At 44.2% G+C, this 21,528-nt stretch overlaps 1 protein-coding gene across 2 annotated transcripts in view; it reads right to left on the reverse strand.

The window, feature by feature from the left end:
• The window catches only part of UNC5D (unc-5 netrin receptor D), a 115,761-nt gene that overhangs the window by 42,376 nt on the left and 51,857 nt on the right, over positions 1–21,528 (reverse strand). For both annotated transcript variants that reach the window (XM_064731087.1, XM_064731085.1), the window contains exons 3-4: positions 20,354–20,497; positions 16,956–17,059 (exon numbers count right to left, since the gene is read on the reverse strand). In XM_064731087.1, coding sequence (XP_064587157.1) covers positions 16,956–17,059; positions 20,354–20,497 — 248 coding nt within the window. The remainder of the gene's footprint in view (positions 1–16,955; positions 17,060–20,353; positions 20,498–21,528) is intronic.

The raw sequence follows: 21,528 nt of genomic DNA on the forward strand, positions 1-21,528 counted from the left end.
TCCAACCATGCCAAACTTTTCCCTGGACAAAATCCCTGGGAGTTCCAGCCATGCCAAACCTTTTCCAGCTATGCCAAACCCTTCCCTGGACAATATCCCTGGGAGTTCCAGCCATGCCAAAACTTTTCCAGCCATGCCAAATCTCTCCGTGGACAAAATCCCTGGGAATATGTTCCAACCATGCCAAACTCTTCCCTGGACAAAATCCCTGGGAGTTCCAGCCATGCCAAAACTTTTCCAGCCATGCCAGACCTTTCCTTGGACAATATCCCTGGGAATGTGTTCCAGCCAAGCCAAACATTTCCCTGGACAAAATATCTGTGAGTTCCACCCGTGTCAAATCTTCCCCTGGATAAAATACTTGGAAGTGTGTTTCAGCCATGCCAAACCCTTCCCTGGACAAAATCCCTGGGAGTGAGTTCCAGCCATGCCAAATCTTTTCCAGCCATGCCAAACCTCTCAGTGGACAAAATCCCTGGGAATATGTTCCAGCCATGCCAAACCTTTCTAAGGATAAAATCTCTGGGAGTTCCAGCCATGCCAAACCTTTTCCAGCCAATACAAATCTCTCCTTGGACAAAATCCCTGGGAGTAAGTTCCACCCATGTCAAAACTCTCCCTGGACAAAATCCCTGGGAGTCCCAGCCATTTCAAACCCTTCCTTGGGCAATATCTCTTGGATTTTGTTCCCTTTCCCTGTGGTCTAAAAACACAGAACAACCAACGAATCCACTGACTGTTCAGTTCCCCTTCTGCAGTTAACCTTAACAGTAATTATCCGAGGGGGTTTCAGCGAAGAAATTAGGAATTCAATTTAAATTATGGAGCAGCCACACGGGCATAAATCAAGTGACAGGAGTTCGATGCTGAACACGCTTTATGTGCAGTGAAATGGGCAGAGAAATGACAAACACAGCCAGCACTCCCCGAGTTCATTATTTCACAAGTGTGTTTGTAAATGTTGACTCTCCTCAGGCCAGGGGATTTCTGGGTGGTGAGAGGGGTTCAAGGGCCCTGTTCCTGTCAGGAACCCTTGGAGGGAGCGCACGCTGATCCTGTGGGGTTTGATGAGCAGAAAACATTAAAACATTTCCATTAAACCGTGCATTTCAAAGAATGATGATGCCAGCAAAGGGAGAACATTAAACAGACAGAACATAAACACCAAAGTGTTGGGACGTGAGATCAAACCCTGATTTGTCAGGGAGGATTGCGCTGCCAGTGCTCCCCTCATCCCAGCCCCCCTTTCCCTGAGAAAATCAGGTTTATCCAAGGCCATCCCCTGCTCTGCCTCAGCAGATGGAGGCTTTCAAAGATGGAGAACCAAGGGATGGATTTATGGGATAAAAATACATTTAAAGGAGTCGTGATGACAAAAGATGTTTGTCACTGGCAGGGATGTAACCTTTGGGAAGCTTCAGCCCCCGCACAAACACTCACAAAGCAACCAGGGAAAATAAAAACAGCAAATAACCCAAAACATCTCCCCAGTGGGGTGAGTGATGGGGTCTGGACTGCAGTGTCTGAAGAGCAACTCCAAACTCCTCAGAGTTTCACTTCCCTCACCGTGGAGGTCACATAGTTGCTTGTACCAGAATTAAAATAATTCCTTCTTAAGAATTAGTCTGATGATCTGGAACCAGACCTTGAACCTGCTATAAAATGCTGTAAGTTTGTAGAAAAATATTTGGGGTTTTTTTCCTCTGAAATTCAGTCTGCTCAGAATTAACCCCCCCTCCCCAGTTCCAGAAACACTCACAAAGCAACCAGGGAAAATAAAAACAGCCAAGAACCTAAAACATCTCCAGACTGGGATGAATGATGGGGTCTGGACTGCAGTGTGTGAAGAGCAGCTCCAAACTCCTCAGAATTTTACTTCCCTCACCATGGAGGTCACAGAGTTGCTTGTACCAGAATTAAAATCTTTTTCCTTTTAAGAATTATTCTGATGATCTGGAATCAGACTTTTCACCTGCTATAAAATGCTGGAAGTTTGTAGAAGAATATCTGGGTGGTTTTTTTTCCCCTGTGAAATTCAATCTGCTCAGAATTATCCCCCTGTCCCCAGTTTCCAAGGAGGGCTGATCACATCAGGACCTGCAGCTCCAGGGCACCAGGATTAACTGGGCCCCTCCCTGGGTGGCAGCAGCACAATTAGCATCATCAGAAATTTGTCCCAGTTACAGAAAGCAATTACCACAGACCAGCTTATGGCATTATCAGAGTAAAATCAGCTCAGCACTCCAGAGCCTGGGCAGATTATGGGAGTTAGAGAACTCTTCTCTCTGAAAAACAAAGCTTATCCCAACTCATCCACCAAGAGCTCCTCACCAGTTGCTCTGATGGACATTCAAACATGCCAAGAGCTGGGACTGAATTTTTGGCTCTTTTTGGTGACCTTGTCTGAGTTTCCAGCCAGATTTAACACAAGTGGCAGCTCCCAGCCCTGTGGGCACGGTGATAACTCGGGAGGTCAGCAGAATGTTTAGCCTGGAGGAGGAACACAAACTCTATGAGGAATGCTGGAAGGAGCTGGGGCTGTTTAACCTGGAGAAGAGGAGGCTCAGAGGTGCCCTTATTGCTCTCTGCAGCTTCCTGAAGGGAGCTTGGAGACAGGTGGGGTTGGTCTCTGACAGAACCAGAGGACACAGCCTAAAGCTAGGTAGGGAAGGTACCACAGAATCCCAGAATCACAGAATCCCAAAATCACAAAATCTCAGAATCCTAGAATCACAGAATCCCAAAATCACAGAATCCCAGAATCCCAGAATGAAGAGGTTGGAAGAGACCTCTGAGATCATCGAGTCCAACCTGTGCCCCAACACCTCACCCAGACCATAGCACCCAGTGCCATGTCCAGGCTTTTTTAAACACATCCAGAGATGGTGATTCCACCACCTCCCTGGGAAGAGCATTCCAGTACTTTATTATTCTTTTGGTGAAAATTTTCTTCCTAATATCCAACCTGTACCTTCCCTGACATAGCTGGAGACTGTGTCCTCTGGTTCTGTCAGTGCTGCCTGATGGAAAAGACCAATACGTTGGATTGGAACATGGAACTCCTGCTCCTAAAATTTCAGGCTGGAGGAATTTTCCTCCCTGTTGCAGCTGGAATTAGGATGGGGATGGGCAGGGCAAGTCCCCCCTTGCCACACTTTCATCCTCCTTTCCACCCTGAGACACAAACCAGAAGGAGAAGCCTCCACCAGCACGAGTCTCTGAGGGGTTTAACACCAACCCAAGGGCTGCACACACTCCTCTCTGCCTTTATTATTGTGATTTTATCAACACCATCACAAGCCATTAATCCTGCGCCAGAAGCCCTCAGAACAGCCTGAGCAGGTCAGCTGTACCTGCTGCATTCTTTTTAAATTAATCCACTGAGGGAGCTCTGCTCTTGAATCATTTAATCGCAGCTCTGTCACACCAGGCTGGTAAGCATATTTTTCCTTCATTAGGTTGAATATATAATCTCATTACAGGGATCTGACACGCTGACTAACCCATAAATCAGCTGGAGGAGGCTCTGCTATGAGGAGATGCACTCGGGGGTGGCCACAGGGATCAGCTGAGACCTCCAGGGCTGCCCATGCCCATTTCTGGGGGTTTTTCCCACTGCAGGGCAGGCAGGGATGTTGGGGGAGATGGAACAGGAAAGCCTTATCAATATGATTGCCTGGCAAAAGATTTTGAGAATATGGAAACTATAAGAGATTGAAATGAGAGCAAGCTTTGAGATCCCTCAGTTACTGAACAACTGGAAAACAATGGTGTGGCTGGCTGAAGGTGATCCCCTTTTGATGGAACAACACCCTCTGCTTGCAGACAGCTCCAAGGGTCAGAGCAGACCCTACAGCTTGGCAGAAGGGCCCAAAGAGGAGTTTTTAGGGTTTAAAATGTAACACAGTGTGGTAATGTAATGATTCTTATAGGCTGTATGGAAATGCTGTAGGATTTGTATCTTGTACTAGATTGGTTAGTGAGAATTAGAATATTCAACACAGAAGATTTATTGTGTTGTAACAGGAACTTTACTCTCTTACCCCTTTTACTCTCTTATTCCAATCAAGGCAGAGGCCATGGGGCATCCCCTGGGGTCTCTCCAAGTTTTGGAGGATGCAGCCTCCCTTTTATCCCAATTTCCAGCCACATTTCCTTTCTCTCTTTCCCCATTTCTGAGGCACTTGAGAGATTCAGACTCCCCAAAACACCTGATCCCAAAGATTCCCCTCTAATGTATAACTCTCCTTTTAATTTTTAATTCTTATGGAATTTAGTGCTTTTTCTTCCCCATTGTTTCTTTCATCTTTCAATATCTAATTTCGTTTATCAGCAAACCTAAAGTTTATTTGTAAAAGCAAATATCTTTTTCCATTCATCAATCAGTGGAATCCTTCCCATGGTTTCTTTTCTCTCCCAGTGCTGGTTTTATCTCCCAGCTTGTTTGGAAACACAAATCCAGCATTCCTCTCATGCTGAAACCCAAAATGACTCAGGGTTCATTCTCTGAAATCCCAACAAAGACCCAGAGGAGGGAATGCAGGCCAGCATGGGAGGGGGTGAGCCAAAACTCAATTAAAATCAGGTTTGGGATGGGTGTAAAGGGAGAGGTGACAGCCTGGACGTGTGCATCAATTTATAGTGGTAGAGGTGGGCAAGGAGCTGACTCAGCCAGGCTATTTTGGATCCCTGGGATAAGGAGCCATTGCTAAAAATGCCACTGCTAATGCTACCTTGTCTGCTTGCTGAAGACATCATCAGATCTCAGATAAGTTTATTCCTATTTTTGGAATGTCTACCATTTACTGGAGCGCTGTTTTTTATCTCCATGCACAAATGATGAACAAATCAGCATTAATGATCCCAAAGGACATTAAGGGTGGGAGATTCCCAGTGGGACAGAGCACAGAGATGGCCTGAGTTCAGTTATGGGATGGTGAGCAGAGATAAAGTGTCCTGTGCACCTCAAATCCCTGTCCCTGTGTCAGGGTTCAGGAACACAGAATCACAGAATTATTAAATATAAATATAATATCAATATAATATAATGTATAATATAAATATATATAATATATAATATAAATAAAATATAAATATAATATATATAAGATATGTATATGTATATATGTATATATATAAAATAGATATTATATATTATATAGCATATATATCATATATATTGTATATATTATATTTTATATCTATGTATATAATTAGTATTATACATGCAGGTGCTTTTATTGAAGAGCTCTGGGTGTCAGGGGTGCAGACCCAAATCTGACTCTGACATGGTTTAGAGCCGAACATGTTTTATATTCTATCATTATTTAATTTACATATTAATTATTAAACTTACATTGTTCTATTGTAGACATTGATTTCATCCAAGCATGGATTTCTCGTGATCCCCCTCAAACTTCTAACAGAGTTTCTCATGATTATTATGTCTAAACAATGATTACACTGAGAGGAATGGTGGATTTGTGTTTCCAAACAAGCCCTGGGTCTGCTGGGAGATAAAACCAGCACTGGGAGAGAAAAGAAACCATGGGAAGGATTCCCCTGATTGATGAATGGAAAAAGAGATTTGCTTTTACAAATAAACTTTAGGTTTGCCGATAAATGAAATTAGACATGGAAAGAAATAATGGGGAAGAAAAGCCCCCTAAATTCAGTAAGAATTAAAAATTAAAAGGAGGGTTTTACACATTAGAGGGAAATCTTTGACATCAGGTGTTCTGGGAAGTCTGAACCTCTCAAGTATCTCAAAAATGGGGAAAAACCTCTAAATTCAGTATTTTAAAATCTTTTACTGTCACAGAGCTCAGCAGTGCAGGTGAGCAGCTGAACCTCAACCTTTGTTTTGCTAAATGGCTCCGAATTGAAGGAGACAGAGAAACCCACGGATCTCCTTTGGAACTGGTTCTCAGTGATATTTGGGCAGTAATTAAAGTGCTGCTGACACCGAAAAGCTCTCTTTAGATAAGGCTGTCGGTGATGATGTTTGCAGGTTCTGCCTGTCCTGATAGGCAGGATCACATTTATATAGGAAATGCTTGGAGATAAGGAAAACATCACAGGAAGCTTTCAGTAATTGAAACCAAAGCCTTTAGAGGCTGTAATTTCACCGTTCCCTCGAGTTCTGGGGGATCAGCAATACCTGACAATGTTCCTCTTTGTTAGCAGCCTTCAGATGGGATAAATTCAAGAACCTAACTGTGAGATCTTGTGGGAATTCAGGAAATTCCTCTGGCTGCCCTGGATTGCTCAAACCCCTGCCAGGGGGCTCAGAGACCCTGGCACAGAACCCAAGATCCCTGTGCCTTTGATTTAGCCCTTGGAAAAAACAATTACCAACCTTTATATGAAGGATTACAAGCCACAAAAGTTTAGGTAGAATTATAGTGACTTTATCACCGGGTGAAAAAATAGATTTTTGGGGTTTTTAGAATGGGGGTTCAAGGGGCAAGATGGAGGGATCTGGGTGTGTCCTGTCCTCCTTCTTCTTGGCCTCCATCTTCTGCTGGGATGGTGGCACTTTGAGCTTGGTTTAGAGTAGAAGCTCACTGTCTAACATAGGTGATAGGTATTGGAAAATAATTGTAAATATTGTACATGTAGTTTTAAGTATAGAACGATAACACTGCCCAGGGGAGGCAGAGAGCCTCTGACTTCCTGCTGAACGGACCTCGGCAGGGCAGGAGAAAGAATTTTAGAGATAAGAAACAATAAACAACCTTGAGACCGAGAACTGAAGAGTTTTGACTCCTTCTTCAACTGCTGGGCTGGGAAAAGAGATTTTAACACATCTCGGGGTCACTGTGAGCAGCAGAGACCCCAGAAGGTCTTACAGGAGTCACAGAACAACCAGGGTTGGGAGGGTGTTGCAGACATCTTCTATGGAAAATATTTTCTTTAAGATTTTTCCTCCTGAGAAGCTGAGAGGCCTCAAGAACAAAATGTAAACATTGATTATCTGCTGCTGTGGAATGCAATAAGTAGATCTGTGATTGGCCCATGTTGGTTGTTTTTTATTAATGGCCAATCACAGTGAGCTGGCTCGGACAGAAAGCCAGAGCCACAAACTTTTGTTATTATTTCTCTTTTATTTTATTTTTAGCTAGCTTTCTGAAGAAATCTCTTTTTTTATTATTTTAGTATAGTTTTAATATAATATATATCATAAAATAATAAATCAAGCCTTCTGAAACATGGAGTCGGATCCTGTCTCTTCCCTCATCCTCAGACCTCTGTGAACACGGTCACAGGAGGGACCTGAGAGATCACTGAACACCTTTAGATTTGTTAAAGAATCATATTTTGCACACATTGGAAACAATATTTAACCCCAAACCCTGCAGAAATACAACTGTTATCTAACAAACGTGTGGCACTTGCTGTGTCACTGAGTACTAAATACAACAGGCACCAGATTTCCGACATCCTGCTTTCTCTTTTAATGCTGTTTACAATTAAAGGAGGTGTTGATCCCTGTGCCCAGGGGCTGAACATTCCCCAGCCATGAAAGCATTTCAGTGTCACCGCTGGTGGGGCCTCCAGCAGCTTCAATCCCCACCTCCATCGCTGTGCACTCCCCAAATCCCCGCAGGACTCGCGCGCACAATCATCCCCCTGATTACAAACACCGTGATGGAGTCTCGCAACTTCCCCTTTCATGTTCAAGCATTCAAAATTAAAACCATTTCTGGCAACAGGGCCGGAGAAAACAGACAGGGCTGCAAAGCAGCACATCAAACCCAGCCAGGCCCCAGAGCACATGTCTGTATAAAAAGGAATTATCTATTCAGGGGAACTACAAAGTTATCTCCCTTCTTTTTTCTTTTCAGTTTAGCAATCTAATTCAGAAGTGCTTTGCTCCAGCATTTCTATTTCATGACCTCGCTACCTCCTGGCTGTATTGATTTATTCACAAATCTCAGAAGGAAAACAAACTTTTTATTTTTTTTTTTTTCTGCTGGAAGAAAACTCAGTGCACAGCTCCCCTGCCTGCCCCTCATCCGAGGGCTGTGTCCAATAAAGGGGAGATGTGCAGGGACTGGAGAGCTCTTACAAATAAACTTTAGGTTTGCTGATCAATGAAATTAGACATTGAAAGACGAAAGAAACATTCGGGAAGAAAAACCCCTAAGAATTAAAAATGAAAAGGGAGGGTTATACATTAGAGGGGAATCTTTGTGATCAGGTGTTGTGGGGAGTCTGAACCTCTCAAGTACCTCAGAAATGGGGAAGGAGAGAAGGGAAATGTGGCTGGAAATTGGGATAAAAAGGGGAGGCTGCATCCTCTAAAAATCTGAGACCCCAGGGGATGCCCCATGGCCTCTGCCTTGATTGGAATAAAGGCAAAGGACTCCTCTGTCTCCTTTTTGGACATAAACCTCTGGTGGATTAATTTTCCTAACCCTGGGGAATCCTGACCATTTCTGGAGCTCAAACCACCCCAAATTCTGCTGCTACCAGGAGAAATCCCACAACAGGAACAGCTGGAGCAGCGGGTGAGGAAGGGCAAAGTGGGGCTGAAGGTGTGAACAGCACACAAAATAAATAGAATTTGGAAATGGAACTGGTTTTGTGCTGTCCACAACGAACACCTCAAAAAAACCAAGTCTAACTGAGGTCAAGTTTTATATAATAAAGAGGCTGACACATCATTAGGCACCTTGGTTGTAAAATCAGCCCAGACCAGCATGTCCTGTACAAGCCATGACAGCTCTCAATCTTTGCTGAATGGGAAACTATAAAAATTATGAATTTGCTCTTAAAAGCAGCTACAAAATTACGGATTTCCTCTTAAAAGCTCAATCTAAATATCAGATCAATCACAAATGAGACACTGCAGATACCCAGGCTGGGTCTTGAGAGTGAAACATCTCCGGTGAGAAATGAATCCCATTTATTGTACTTCTAACCAAGATCCCTTAAAAGCAGAGCAAATAGCAAATATTGCTGTTTCAGACCCATAAGCACCTGGCCAAATGCAGCTGTTTGCACTGAGCAATCCCAGCCCTCTGTGTGACTGCAGCACGATTCTCTAAGGCTGGAACTCTCAGCCTGCTTTTGTTTTACTGCCATTATCCTGCCCTGTTTTAGTGAAAAATGTGTATTTTATGATTGGATTTTCGCAAATATACAAATGAAAATTATATGTGCTGTGTTAGAAAGTTATGCTGTGTTAATTTTTTTAAGTAGTGTGTTAAATATAGTTTTAGGTTATAACATAATGTTAAAATAGAAATAGTATCTTACAGGAATAGAATAGAATAGAATAGAATAGAATAGAATAGAATAGAATAGAATAATGGAATAATATAGAATAATAGAAAAATAGAATAATTAGAATAGTATCTTACTATGCCATGTAAGATACTATTTTTTAAAAAAAAGGACTCACAGCAAGATAGCAGCCACAGGACACCTGAATCTTTCAAAGAAAGAGAATTTATTGCTTCATTATCAGAAGAAATTAACTTCTTCCAGCCTTGCTCACCTTAGGATTCAGAGGAAGAAGCTGACACTGCCCAGACAGAATCCTGTGTTTGAATGGAATTTATGCATCGTGTATGAGGTGTATGAATATGCAACAGGCTGTTGCTTTTAAGGGTTAATCCTCTGTTAACGTGGGTCCTTTTTCAGGCTCATTTTGCCCAGAAAGAGGTACCTAAACTGTCCTTAACTCTTTGTATTTGTTGTCTCATATTGTCCTAATCCAAATTTTCCAAATTATTATTACTCTAGTTATATTGCTATTTTTATAACCATTTTATTACTATTAAACTTTTAAAATTTTAAAAACAAAGTGATTGGCTTTTTTCACAGTGTGCCAGCCCCATAAATACACAAACCTTTGTAAAACACACTTTCACTGCTTGTGGAGTCCTCACAGCTTCTGAATTTTATGTGGGTTTCGTGTTGTGCTGATGTGCTGGCAGTGGAATGCGCGCTGCCCAGAAGAGAAATGATTTTACATTTCCATTAAAAGCCCTGGCTGTAAATAAACCCGTGGAACTTAGGCAGATATTCCTGGGAACATCTACAGCACTCCATTAAAATGTCAGAATCTGTGTTAAACATTTGAAAAAGCAGCGGTGGATACGACACATTTAAATCTTAAATATATGCATATATTATGTGATAAAGATATTTTAGAGTATTTCACAAACCTCTGCAGAGCACTCAACAGTAATAGTGCAGTAACAGTAAACTATCAGCAATCGTTTAGCACAACAGCTGCCCTTTTATTGCAAAAGAAACCCAAACCCGAAACAAAAACAAGGCAAACAAAAAGAACCCGAAACTCCTGAGAGCTCCACCACAAGCAGAGCAGACAGGGAGTGCAGGGAGAGCTGCGAGTTCCTGCTAATGCTGAAATATCAGCTTTGGTCTGAGTGCTCATTCACAAGAAAGGGATTCAGGGGGAATTGTCAGGCTCAGGTTTGCACCTTGTGCCTCTCAATGGGCTTGGCTGCTGCTCCATCCCAAGATTTCCAAGTGGGAATTGGCTCCTGGTGCTGCTCCCCTGATAATAGAGATAAAAAAATTTTGCTCCCCAAAAATTCCAGGTAGGAATTGGCTCCCCCAGCTCCCTCTGCTGCTCCCCTCTCTATCCCAAGACTTCCAAGTGGGAATGGGCTCTCCCAGCTCCTGCTTCCCTCTCCATCCCAAGGTTTCCAGGTGGAAATTGGTTCCTCTCTCCATCCCCAGGTGGGAATTGACTCCACCAGCTCCTGCTCCCCTCTTCACCCCAAGTTTTCCAGGTGGGAATTGGCTCCTACTCCTGCTCCTCTCTCCATCCCCAAGATTTCCAGGTGGGAATTGCCTCTCCCAGCTCCCCCAGCTCCTGCTCCCTTCTCCATCCCCAAATTTCCAGGTGGGAATTGGCTCCTGCTGCTGCTGCCCTCTCCATCCCAAGTTTTCCAGGTGGGAATTTTCTCCCCCATCTCCTGCTCTCCTTTCCATCCCCAGGTTTCCAAGTGGGAATTGGCTCCCCCAGCTCCTCCCTGCAGGTACAAAGGCCCTCAATATGGTTCAATGAATTTAGGCAGAGTCCAACAAGCTAAAGGTTGGGTTTGGGTTTATTCATTTGAAATCCTGTGGTTTATAAATATTTATATCTATTATCAGGGTTGTTTGGCAGTTTAGTACTAGGGCAGGGACATTTCTGAGGGGTGGGTGACAGAATTTATGAACCCCCCCGGGGCAGTTTTAGTCCCTTTTCACAGCACCCTCAGCCTCACCCCTGCAGATTTGAGATGTCCCTTTTCCACAGCACCCCTGTAGATTTCAGATTTCCCCTTTCTACATCACCCCTGCTCATTTCAGGTGTCCCCTTTCCATATTCACACTGGCACATTTCAGATTTCCCCTTTCTCCATCACCTCTGCAGATGTCCCCTTTTCACATCACACCTGCAGATTTGAGATTTCCCCTTTCCACGTCACACCTGCAGATTTCAGGTGTCCCCTTTCCGTATTCACACCTGAGGTTTCAGATTTCCCCTTTCCCCATCACACCTGCACATTTCAGATTTCCCTTTTCCACATCACCCCTGCAGATTTCTGGTGTTCCCTTTCCCCATCACTCCTGCAGATTTCCCCTTTCCACACCACACCTGCACATTTCGGATTTCCTCTTTCCCCATCACCCCTGCAGATTTAAGGTGTCCCCTTTCCATATTCACACCTGCACATTTCAGATTTCCCCTTTCCAACACCCTGCAGATTTAAGTGTCCCTTCCACACCACACCTGCACATTTCGGATTTCCCTTTCCCCATCACTCCTGCAGATTTCCCCTTTCCACACCACACCTGCACATTTCAGATTTCCCCTTTCCCCATCACACCCAGGCCTCAAGGAGCTGACATCCACTCCTGGAGCTTCACTCCAGTGCAGGGAATTGCAGCTCCCTGTCCAGTCAAAGGAACATTTAAAACCTGATTTTCAAGCCCACTGAATGAAACAAGAACAAGCCCTGACAGCTGAGAAATCTGAATGCCATTTGTCACCGATGCAGCAGTGACACTCCCCAGCACCCCACCACACCTGCCTGAAGGATTACCAGCCACCTCAACACTTCTTTTTGTGCTGCTGTACCCGGCAGAATTAATATTTTACACTCTGAGGCACCAATAAGGCCGAACACACAGCTCAGAGATTATCCCAAACTTCATTAAATGGGTGTTGACCAAGGATTTTCCAGGTTACAGCTCTGACAGCAGCCCCAGGGCTGGGGGGAAGCAGGAGCTGGGAGGAATTACCAGCGAGGAGGGTGGAATTCATTGTGTTTGCCGCTGCTGCAGGACCTGTCAGTCACCCTGATTCCTCCTGAGCTGCTCAGGGTGACGGAGCAGAGCTGTCCCTGCTCCTCATTGCGGGGAAACGCTCCTGTCACCAACTCCAGCTCAGCTCAGAGAGGAAACCCCTCTGGCACTGTGGTACCTGCTGGGTCTTTAGGAAAAAGGAGGCGATGATGGATTTGACTTTGTGTTTTTAGAAAGTTATGTCTTTCTCCCTGAGATATAATTATTATTATTATCCTAAATATCTCCCTGAGGGTCCCTCAGGAGCGCACCCTGAGCCAAAGGACACAATTCCTCAGTTTCTCCCTGCAGAAGCTGCTGAGGGACTGGGGGAGCTCACCCTGAGCCAAAGGACACAATTCCTGCACAAAATTCCTGCATGCAATTCCTAAATATCTCCCTGAGATATTATTATTATTACCACCATCCTAAATATCTCCTTGAGGGTCCCACACAATTCCTGCACACAGTTCTGAAATATCTCCCTGCAGAGGGGCTGCTGAGGGACTGGAGGAGCTCACCCTGAGCCAAAGGACACAATTCCTGCACAAAATTCCTGCACACAATTCCTAAATGTCTCCCTGAGATATTATGGTGGTTATTATTATTATTATTATTATTATTATTATTATTATTATTATTATTATTAATAATAATAATATTATCCTAAATATATCCCTGAGGGTCCCTCAGGAGCACATGCCAAGCCAAGGACACAATTCCTGCACACAATTCCTGCACACAATTCCTCAATATCTCCCTGAGATATAATTATTATTACTATTGTTGTTATCATTATTATCCTAAATATCTCCCTGAGGGTCCCTCATTAACACAACCTGAGCCAGGGACACAATTCCTGCTCACAAGTCCTAAATATCTCCCTAAGATATTATTATTATTATTATTATTATTATTATTATTATTATTATTATTATTAATAATAATAATAATAATAATAATAATAATAATAATAATATTATTATTATTATTATTTTAAATTATCTTAAATATCTCCCTGAGGGTCCCTCAGGAGCTCACCCTGAGCCAAAGGACACAATCCCTGCACACAATTCCTGCCCACAATTCCTCAATATCTCCCTGAGATATTATTAAACTGAATATCTCCCCAAGCCAAAGGACACAATCCCTGCTCACAATCCCTGCTCACAATTCCTGTTGACAATTCCTGCTCACAATTCCCCATTCTCTCCCTGCAGAGGCTGCTGAGGGCCCCAGAGCTGCCTCCTGCCCAGGCCAGCTCCCATCCATGGTGAACAAAAGGCTCTGGTCCCACCGAGCCCGAGCCAGCAGAGCCTCTCCGGAGCTGAATCAACATTTGCCTCAGCGGGGGATTTTCAGCTGCTCTATTTAAATGCTGAATTTTCTTTTTCATTTCGATGCTTAACTCATAAAAACGGAATTTATTTGGGTTGGGTGCCGATGGCTGCAAGCACAGCTGCTCACCAGCTCTCTCTGCTTGCTATGTAAATGCGTGAGGAGAGGATTTAAAAGCCTTTTCCAACCTGCCCAGCACTGGGATTTGGGTTTTCTTCCTCTCTTCCTGCCGTGCTGATGCACCCAGGGTGCTCCAAAGCCCAGCACCCTCCCAAAGCTGAGCTGTGGAAAAATGTGTCTCATTCCCTGGTTTGTAGAGAATTCCCTGCACCTGGAATAAGCAAACTCTGACAGCATTCCTGAAACTCTGCACTTGGAATAATCAAATTCTAACAGCATTCCTGAAGTTCTGCACTTGGAATAACCAAATTCTGACAGTGTTCCTCAAGTTCTGCAACTGGAATAACCAAACTTTGACAGTGTTCCTGAAGTTCTGGAATAACCAAACTCCAACAGCATTCCTGAAGTTCTAGACCTGGAATAATCAAACTCCAACAGTGTTCCTCAAGTTCTGCACTTGAAATAATCAAACTGACAGCATTCCTCAAGTTCTGGATCTGCAATAACCAAACTCTGACAGTGTCCCTGAAGCTCTGGACCCGGAATAACCAAACTCCAACAGCATTCCTGAAGTCCTGCACCTGGAATAACCAAACTGCAACAGCATTCCTCAAGTTATGGGCCTGGAATAATCAAACTCCAGCAGCTTTCATGAAGTTCTGCAATTGGAATAACCAAACTCTGACAATGTTCCTGAAGTCCTGGACTTGGAATATCCAAACTCTGACAGCATACCTGAAAGCTTTGCAATTGGAATAACCAAACTGGGACAGTGTTCCTGAAGTTCTGCACCTGGAATAACCAAATTCTAACATTCCTGGTTAGTCCAAGTGTGTTCCTGAAGTTCTGCACTTGGAATAACCAAACTCTGACAGCATTCCTGAAGTTCTGGACCTGGAATAACCAAACTCTGACAGCATTCCTGAAGCTTTGCACTTGGAATAATCAAACTCTGACAGCATTCCTGAAGTTCTGCCCTTGGAATAACGAAACCCTCCCCGGGGAGGGCTCTGGCAGGAGCAGGGATGGGCTGGAGCCTCCTTCCCCCTCGTTTCCCGTTCTTTTGGGTTTCACAAACACCGACAATGCCCCAAATCACCCACTCTGCATCTCATGAAACACCAGACGAGCTCCTTTGTCCCAGTTCTTTCCAGCCTTATGTTTCCATCCAGGGCTGCATCCAAGCTCTAATGAAATCAATTCTTGGATCACAACCAGGGATTCTCTGCCAGCACGGGGGTTTGAAACCCTCAGCACCGCTCAGTACTCACGGAACAAATAAAATAAAATAAATTGGAGATTTTTGAGGGAGCCTTTGTGGCTCAGTCATTGCCCAGCCTGTGTTAATCTGTGCTTTAACTCTGAAATAAAGCTGAGTTTATCCCCCCAGCCCAGAGCCAGGCCTGCTCTAACGGGTTTAACCCGCTTTCTAAAGACACTGAATTATTTCCAGCAGACTCTTTACCTCGATGAGCCCAGAATTAGCCTGAGCCTTTATGGGACATTTTATTGGCCAAAGCAAATCTGACCTGGTGAGATTTACCAGCTTTATTAGCAGCAATAACAATTTTACTGTCAACAGCAGTAAATCAGGGTTCATTGGGAACTCCACCACTTTTATCTGGAGCAAGCAATTAAAATGTCAGGTTTTCATTGGACATAATTCCTACCTTCCACAAAAGACAGGCTCCCTGTTTAAGTGGGGAATGTAAAGCTGCCAGTTCAAAGAAATGTAAAATTCTCAGTAAAATCCAATCAGACCGAGGGTGTTTGGGGAGCCACACCTGTGGAGGTTTATTTTGCCTCCCAAGCAGATCCATTTTCCAGAGCACACGCATTCAGCAATCCTGGCAATTCCCTGCAATGCACCATCCATTTTCCTGGTAACAAGTGAAAATACCAGAGAGCTGAGGAGAAGGTGGGAGCAGAGATTGCCCTGGCAGGGTAAATCCTGCACACAAACCCAGCCACTCCCCGAGCCCATCTCTGCCTCATTTTCCTCTCCTCCAGCACTTCTGCCTCGCTGCTGGTGCCTCTGCATTTCTCCTCTTTATTTCCAGGGACATCTGCTCCAATCCCTTCTCATTAACTAAAAGCACACATTTCTCTGGGGTTTGTTTTCCTTTTCTTCCTTCATTACCAAGCCCAGCCACGCTGGGGAAAAGGGGCAAAACCAACTCCTGAGTGATCCAGCAGCTCTCATTGCCCAGAAGGTGCTGCAGGGAACTGCAGGGTGCAATTAAAAATTCAACGTTTCCTTGGCTTTTAAAGCCCCTGCAGCAGATTTTTAAACAGGACCCACTCTGAACCTCTCCCTCCAAGAGCAGCCTGGTTATTGCCATTTTAAGGCACCCCCATGGTTTTCCTGTTAAGATCCAGCTCTCATCACAAAAAAGCCTGCTTAAAGCGAAGCCAAACCCCACCAAATTATTACTTGCAGCAGATTTTCTCTCCCCAGCAACCATTTATCATAATATTTTTAGGTTTGCCTTTTACTTTGCCTTGTTTTTTTGAGGAGGAAAGTAATTCCTGGGAAAATGTGCAACAATCTGCTTTCAGTTTGAAAGCACAGGGCTTGGAAATTGCCTGAAAACCCAGGATTTCTCTGCAAAACAGTCCAGAATTTGGATTAAAAGCCACATTTTTGTAAAGGTAATGAATCAAAAAAGGACACTTGAAGTGTTCTGGGGGAGAAAAGGACAAGGAGCAGCACACAGGAGCTGAGCCCAGTGCTTCTGCCATCCCAAAGGTTTTCCTTATGCCCCTGTGTGTCACAGACATCTTTTATGAAAAATCCTTTCCTTAGGATTTTTTCCTCCTGAGAAGCTGCGAGGCCTCAGGAACAAAATGTAAGCAATGGTTATCTGCTGCTGTGGAATGCAACAGGTGCATCTGTGATTGGTCTCATGTTGGTTGTTTCTAATTAATGGCCAATCACAGTCGGCTGGCTCAGATGGAGAGTCCAAGACAGCTGCCTTTGTTATCATTCCTTTCTATTCTTAGCTTAGCCAGCCTTCTGTGATTAAACCTTTTCTTCTATTCTTTTAGTATAGTTTTAATGTAATATATACATCATAAAATAATAAATCAAGCCTTCTGAAACATGGAGTCAGATCCTCGTCTCTCCCCTCATCCCCAGGCCCCTGTGAGCGCTGTCACCCCTGTGCCCACCCCAAGCTCACCTCGGCAGCAGGGACGCCCTCGGGGGGCCGGCAGTGCAGGACGATCATCCCCTCGATGGGCACCTCCTTGCCCTGGGGGTCTTGCTCGAAGTTCTTCCGAAGATCTGCAGGGTTGGAGGAAAGAATTCATCACCATTGGCGTTGCTTGGATGAAAGAATTCACCAGATTTGACATTTCTTGGATGCAAGAATTCACCAGGATTGGCAACCCTTGGATGCAAGATTCACCAGGATTGGTATTTCTTGGATGCAAGAATTCATTAGGACTGGCAATCCTTGGATACAAGGATTCATCACCATTGGCATTCCTTGGGTTCAGGAATTCACCAGGACTGGCAATCCTTGGATACAAGGATTCATCACAATTTGCATTCCTTGGATGGAAGAATTAATCAGGATTGGCAATCCTTGGATGGGGGAATCCATCAGGACTGGCAATCCTTGGATGCCAGAATTCACCAGGATTGGCATTTCTAGGATACAAGAATTCACCAGGACTGGCATGCCTTGGATGCAAGAATTAATCACAACTGGCAATCCTTGGATGCAGGAATTCATCACAATTGGCATTCCTTGGATACAAGAATTCATTAGGATTGGCATTTCTTGGATGCAAGGATTCATCACAATTGGCATTCCTTGGATTCAAGAATCTACCAGGGCTGAAGAAGTTGATACTGACAGAATCCTTTGTTTGAATAGAATTTATGCATCATGGATGAGGTGTATGAATATGCAACAGGCTGTTGTTTTTAACAGTTAATCCTGGGTCCTTTTTGGGCTTATTTTGCCCAGAAAGGGGTACCTGGACCATCCATAACTCTTTGTTTTTATTGCCTCGTATTGTCCTAATCCAAATAATCCAAATTATCATTAATTATATTCCTATTTTTATAACAATTTTATTACTATTAAACTTTTAAATTTTTTAAAAACCCAAGTGATTGGCGCTTTCCCCACTGCTGGAGGATGTTCCTTCAGGATCCCTCGTTGTGCTCCCAGTGCCTCGGGCTCCACGGTGGGGATTTACTGACTTCATTCCCTGCCTTGCTCACAGCTGATGAAATACAGCCCTGGCACTGCATTTTCCAAAACGCATTCAGAATTATCTGAGCAAGCTGCTGCCTGCACAAAGATGCTCACGGTGCCTGCACGCTCCTTTCCATGATTCTTTGTTAATGTTGATTTTTTCCCCCCTTCAGACAACCAATTTCTTTTCCAGTGCTCCCTTTAAGAAGGCAATCATTAACAGCCGGGCTGCTCTTGTGCCTACAAATGCCTTTATTAGGGTGAAAAATGGAGCAGGATCCCTTTGCTCTGCCTTCCTCACTAGCACAAAGAAATACTCACCTGCTTCTTGGGAGAAATATAAAGTGCTGCAACACTGTGGACTTGACTCACAATTCAGAAATATCACAAATTCAGTGCAAAATGAAAAAAAAAAAAGGGGATGAAATAAAGCTGCTGGTTCTTCAGAGGGGATGGGAGAACGTTCTGGGTTCTGTCAGAGATTGGACCTGCAGGGCCTCATCCCTGATCCTTCCAAGCCATAAATCCCACCCCAGCGTGTTCCTGCTGTGCCCCTTCAGCTCTGCCCTCCACAATTGCTGCTTTCCCCATCAAATCACTGGGCTTTGAGCAGAAAAACAGCCCAGGAAGGGGCAGAGAGGAGCTCAGCTCCCACACAAAGCCTCCAGGCACCCCCAGAGCCCTCCAGGCCGGGCTGAAGAGCCTCTCCAGAGCTCTCTGGGGTTAATGGGGTCTTGGGAAGGATTGCTCCCACAGCGAGGGGTTGAAAAGCCCCAGCACACGGTGCCTCCTGCTCCTGCTCACGCTGAGCCTGGCTCAAATTGCCATTTTGTGGGGCTGGGAAATCACAGCGCGGAGAAAAGTCAATAAAAATTCAATTCAGATAAAGGTCCTTTCAGCTCGGCAATGCAGGGGAATTATTGGCTCAGTGTTATGACAGTTAATGCAGTGAAATAAAAAATTGAATTTACACGTATTTAGACATTCAGAATGAATCAGCCAACAAAAAGAAAAAAATCCGCCGTTAATGAAATGAAGGTTTTCTTACACTGTCCTTTTACTTCTGACAAATGTTTGTTTTATCCTGTTAAATGTTTACCCTGGTAAAAGACACCTTTTTATATTGTCAGGAGCTGCTGGAGCACTCCCTGGAAAGTCTCCCTTCGGGTTCTCCCTTTGCTCCTGCCCTCCTCTCCCAGGGAATGTTGCTCCCAGCTTTTGGCAGGCTGCACCTCCTTTTCCAGGAGAGGAAAGGGGAGATCCGAGCTGGGGGCTCAAAGGAAAAGGGCTGGGGGAGCAATCTCTGAATTCTTCTCTGGCAGGGGCAGTGTCAGGCTCTGGTTCTGCCAGGAAAACGTCCCAGGTCTGATTCCAGGAATGGGATGAGGCTTGGAGCAGCTCCTGGTCACAGCTGTGTCTGGGGTTGTGTCCCTGCTGTCCCTCTGGCTGTAGGGTATTTGGATTATTTCCCTTTTTGCAGCTCCCAGGGACAGTTCTGTGTTTGGAGCATTTCCATTTTTGCAGCTCCCAGTGACTGTTTTCTGTTTGTGGTCATGTCCCCGCTGTCCCTTTGGCTGTGGGGCATTTGGAACATTTCCCTTTTTGCAGCTCCCAGTGACAGTTCTGTGTTTGGGGTCCTGTCCCTGCTGTCCTTCTGACTGTGGGGCATTTGGATTATTTCCCTTTTTGGAGCTCCCAGTGACAATTTTGTGTTTGTGGTCATGTCCCTGCTGACCCTCTGGCTGTGGGGCCTTTGGAACAGTTCCCTTTTTACAGCCGCCACTGACAGTTTTGTGTTTGGGGTTGTGTCCCTGCTGTCCCTCTGGCTGTGGGGCATTTGGAACATTTCCCTTTTTGCAGCTCCCAGTGACAGTTTTGGAACATTTCCCTTTTTGCAGCTCCCAGTGTCAATTTTGCGTTTGGGGTCCTGTCCCTGCTGTCCCTCTGTCTGTGGGGCATTTGGAGTATTTCCATTTCTGCAGCTCCCAGTGACTCTTTTGGAACATTTCCTTTTTGCAGCTCCCAGTGACAGTTTTGTTTTGTGGTCATGTCCCCACTGTCCCTCTGGCTGTGGGGCATTTGGAACATTTCCCTTTTTGCAGCTCCTAGGGACAGTTTTGCTTTTGGGGTTATGTCTGTGCTGTCCTTCTGTCTATGGGGCATTTGGAGCATTTCCATTTCTGCAGCTCCCAGTGACATTTTTATATTTCATCAGGGTGTACTCACTGTCATTCACCCCAAAAACAGTGTTGCCACTCCTCAAAGCCCCAGAGGGTTTCAGCAGGGTGTACTCACTGTATTTCACCCCAAAAGCAGCATTCCCACCCTCAGAGCCCCAGAGGAGCAGGGTTTGGGCAGGCTGTACTCACAGGCGATGCGCACCGACGCCTTCCTGCTCTTGGAGGTGCCCAGGTGGCTCCAGGCCACGCACTGGCACCAGTAATCCTCAGGGCCGTGGAAATCCTCCACCTGCTGCCTCGTCACGTTGATGGAGACCTCCCTCACCTTCAGCCCTGAGGGGGAGAGGCAGAGAGTCAAACCAGCAGGGTCACAAACCTGTCCTTTAACCAACAATGCCAATGTCACATTTTCTGAAAAATCCTCTTTGCCCAGGATTCTTCTCCTGGGAAGCTGGGAAGCCTCAGAGAAAAAGGAAAACAACAATTATCTCATTTGCTTCTCCTGTGTTTTGCTGCTTTGGAATGTGGTTGGAGATTGTTTATCCAACAGGTGATTGTTTCATTGGTTTCATGTGAATTGTTTTAACTTAATGACCAATCACGGTCAGGTTGTGTCAGACTGTGGAAGGAGTCACAAGTTTTTCATTAGTATCTTTCAAGCCTTCTGTCTGTATCCTTCCTCTATTCTTTAGTATAGTTTTAGTATAGCATAATATAATATAATATAATATAATATAATATAATATAATATAATATAATATAATATAATATAATATAATATAATATAATATAATATAATATAATATAATATAATATAATATAATATAATATAATAATAAATTAGCCTTCTAAGAACATGGAGTCAGATTCATCAATTCCTCCTTCATCCTGGAGACCCAGCAAATACCACGCTTTTCAATCAGGGCAAAGCCTTAATTACTTCCACAGTGATGTAGTGCCACTAATTAAATTCTGTAAGATGAGCGTGTCATAATGCACTGGGTTCCAGGAACTGCCCCTGTCACCGTGATATTTGATGAAAAATCCCTTCACCAGGATTTCTCCTCCTGGCAAGATGAGAAGCTTCAGCTTCTCCCTGTTTTGTTTTTCTGTAATGGGATTTGGAGAATTGTTTATCCAGCATGTGAATTGTTTTAACTTTATGAGCAATCCCAGTCCAGCTGTGTCAGACTCTCTGGTCAGTCACGAGGTTTTATTATTTATTCTTGTTCTAGCTTTCTGATGTTTCCTTTCTCTTTTTTTAGTATATTTTAGTATATAAATATAATATAATATAATATAATATAATATAATATAATATAATATAATAATAATAATCAGCCTTCTAAGAACTTGGAGTCAGT

Source organism: Zonotrichia leucophrys, chromosome 22, assembly GCF_028769735.1.
Source record: "Zonotrichia leucophrys gambelii isolate GWCS_2022_RI chromosome 22, RI_Zleu_2.0, whole genome shotgun sequence".
Lineage (NCBI taxonomy): Eukaryota > Metazoa > Chordata > Aves > Passeriformes > Passerellidae > Zonotrichia > Zonotrichia leucophrys.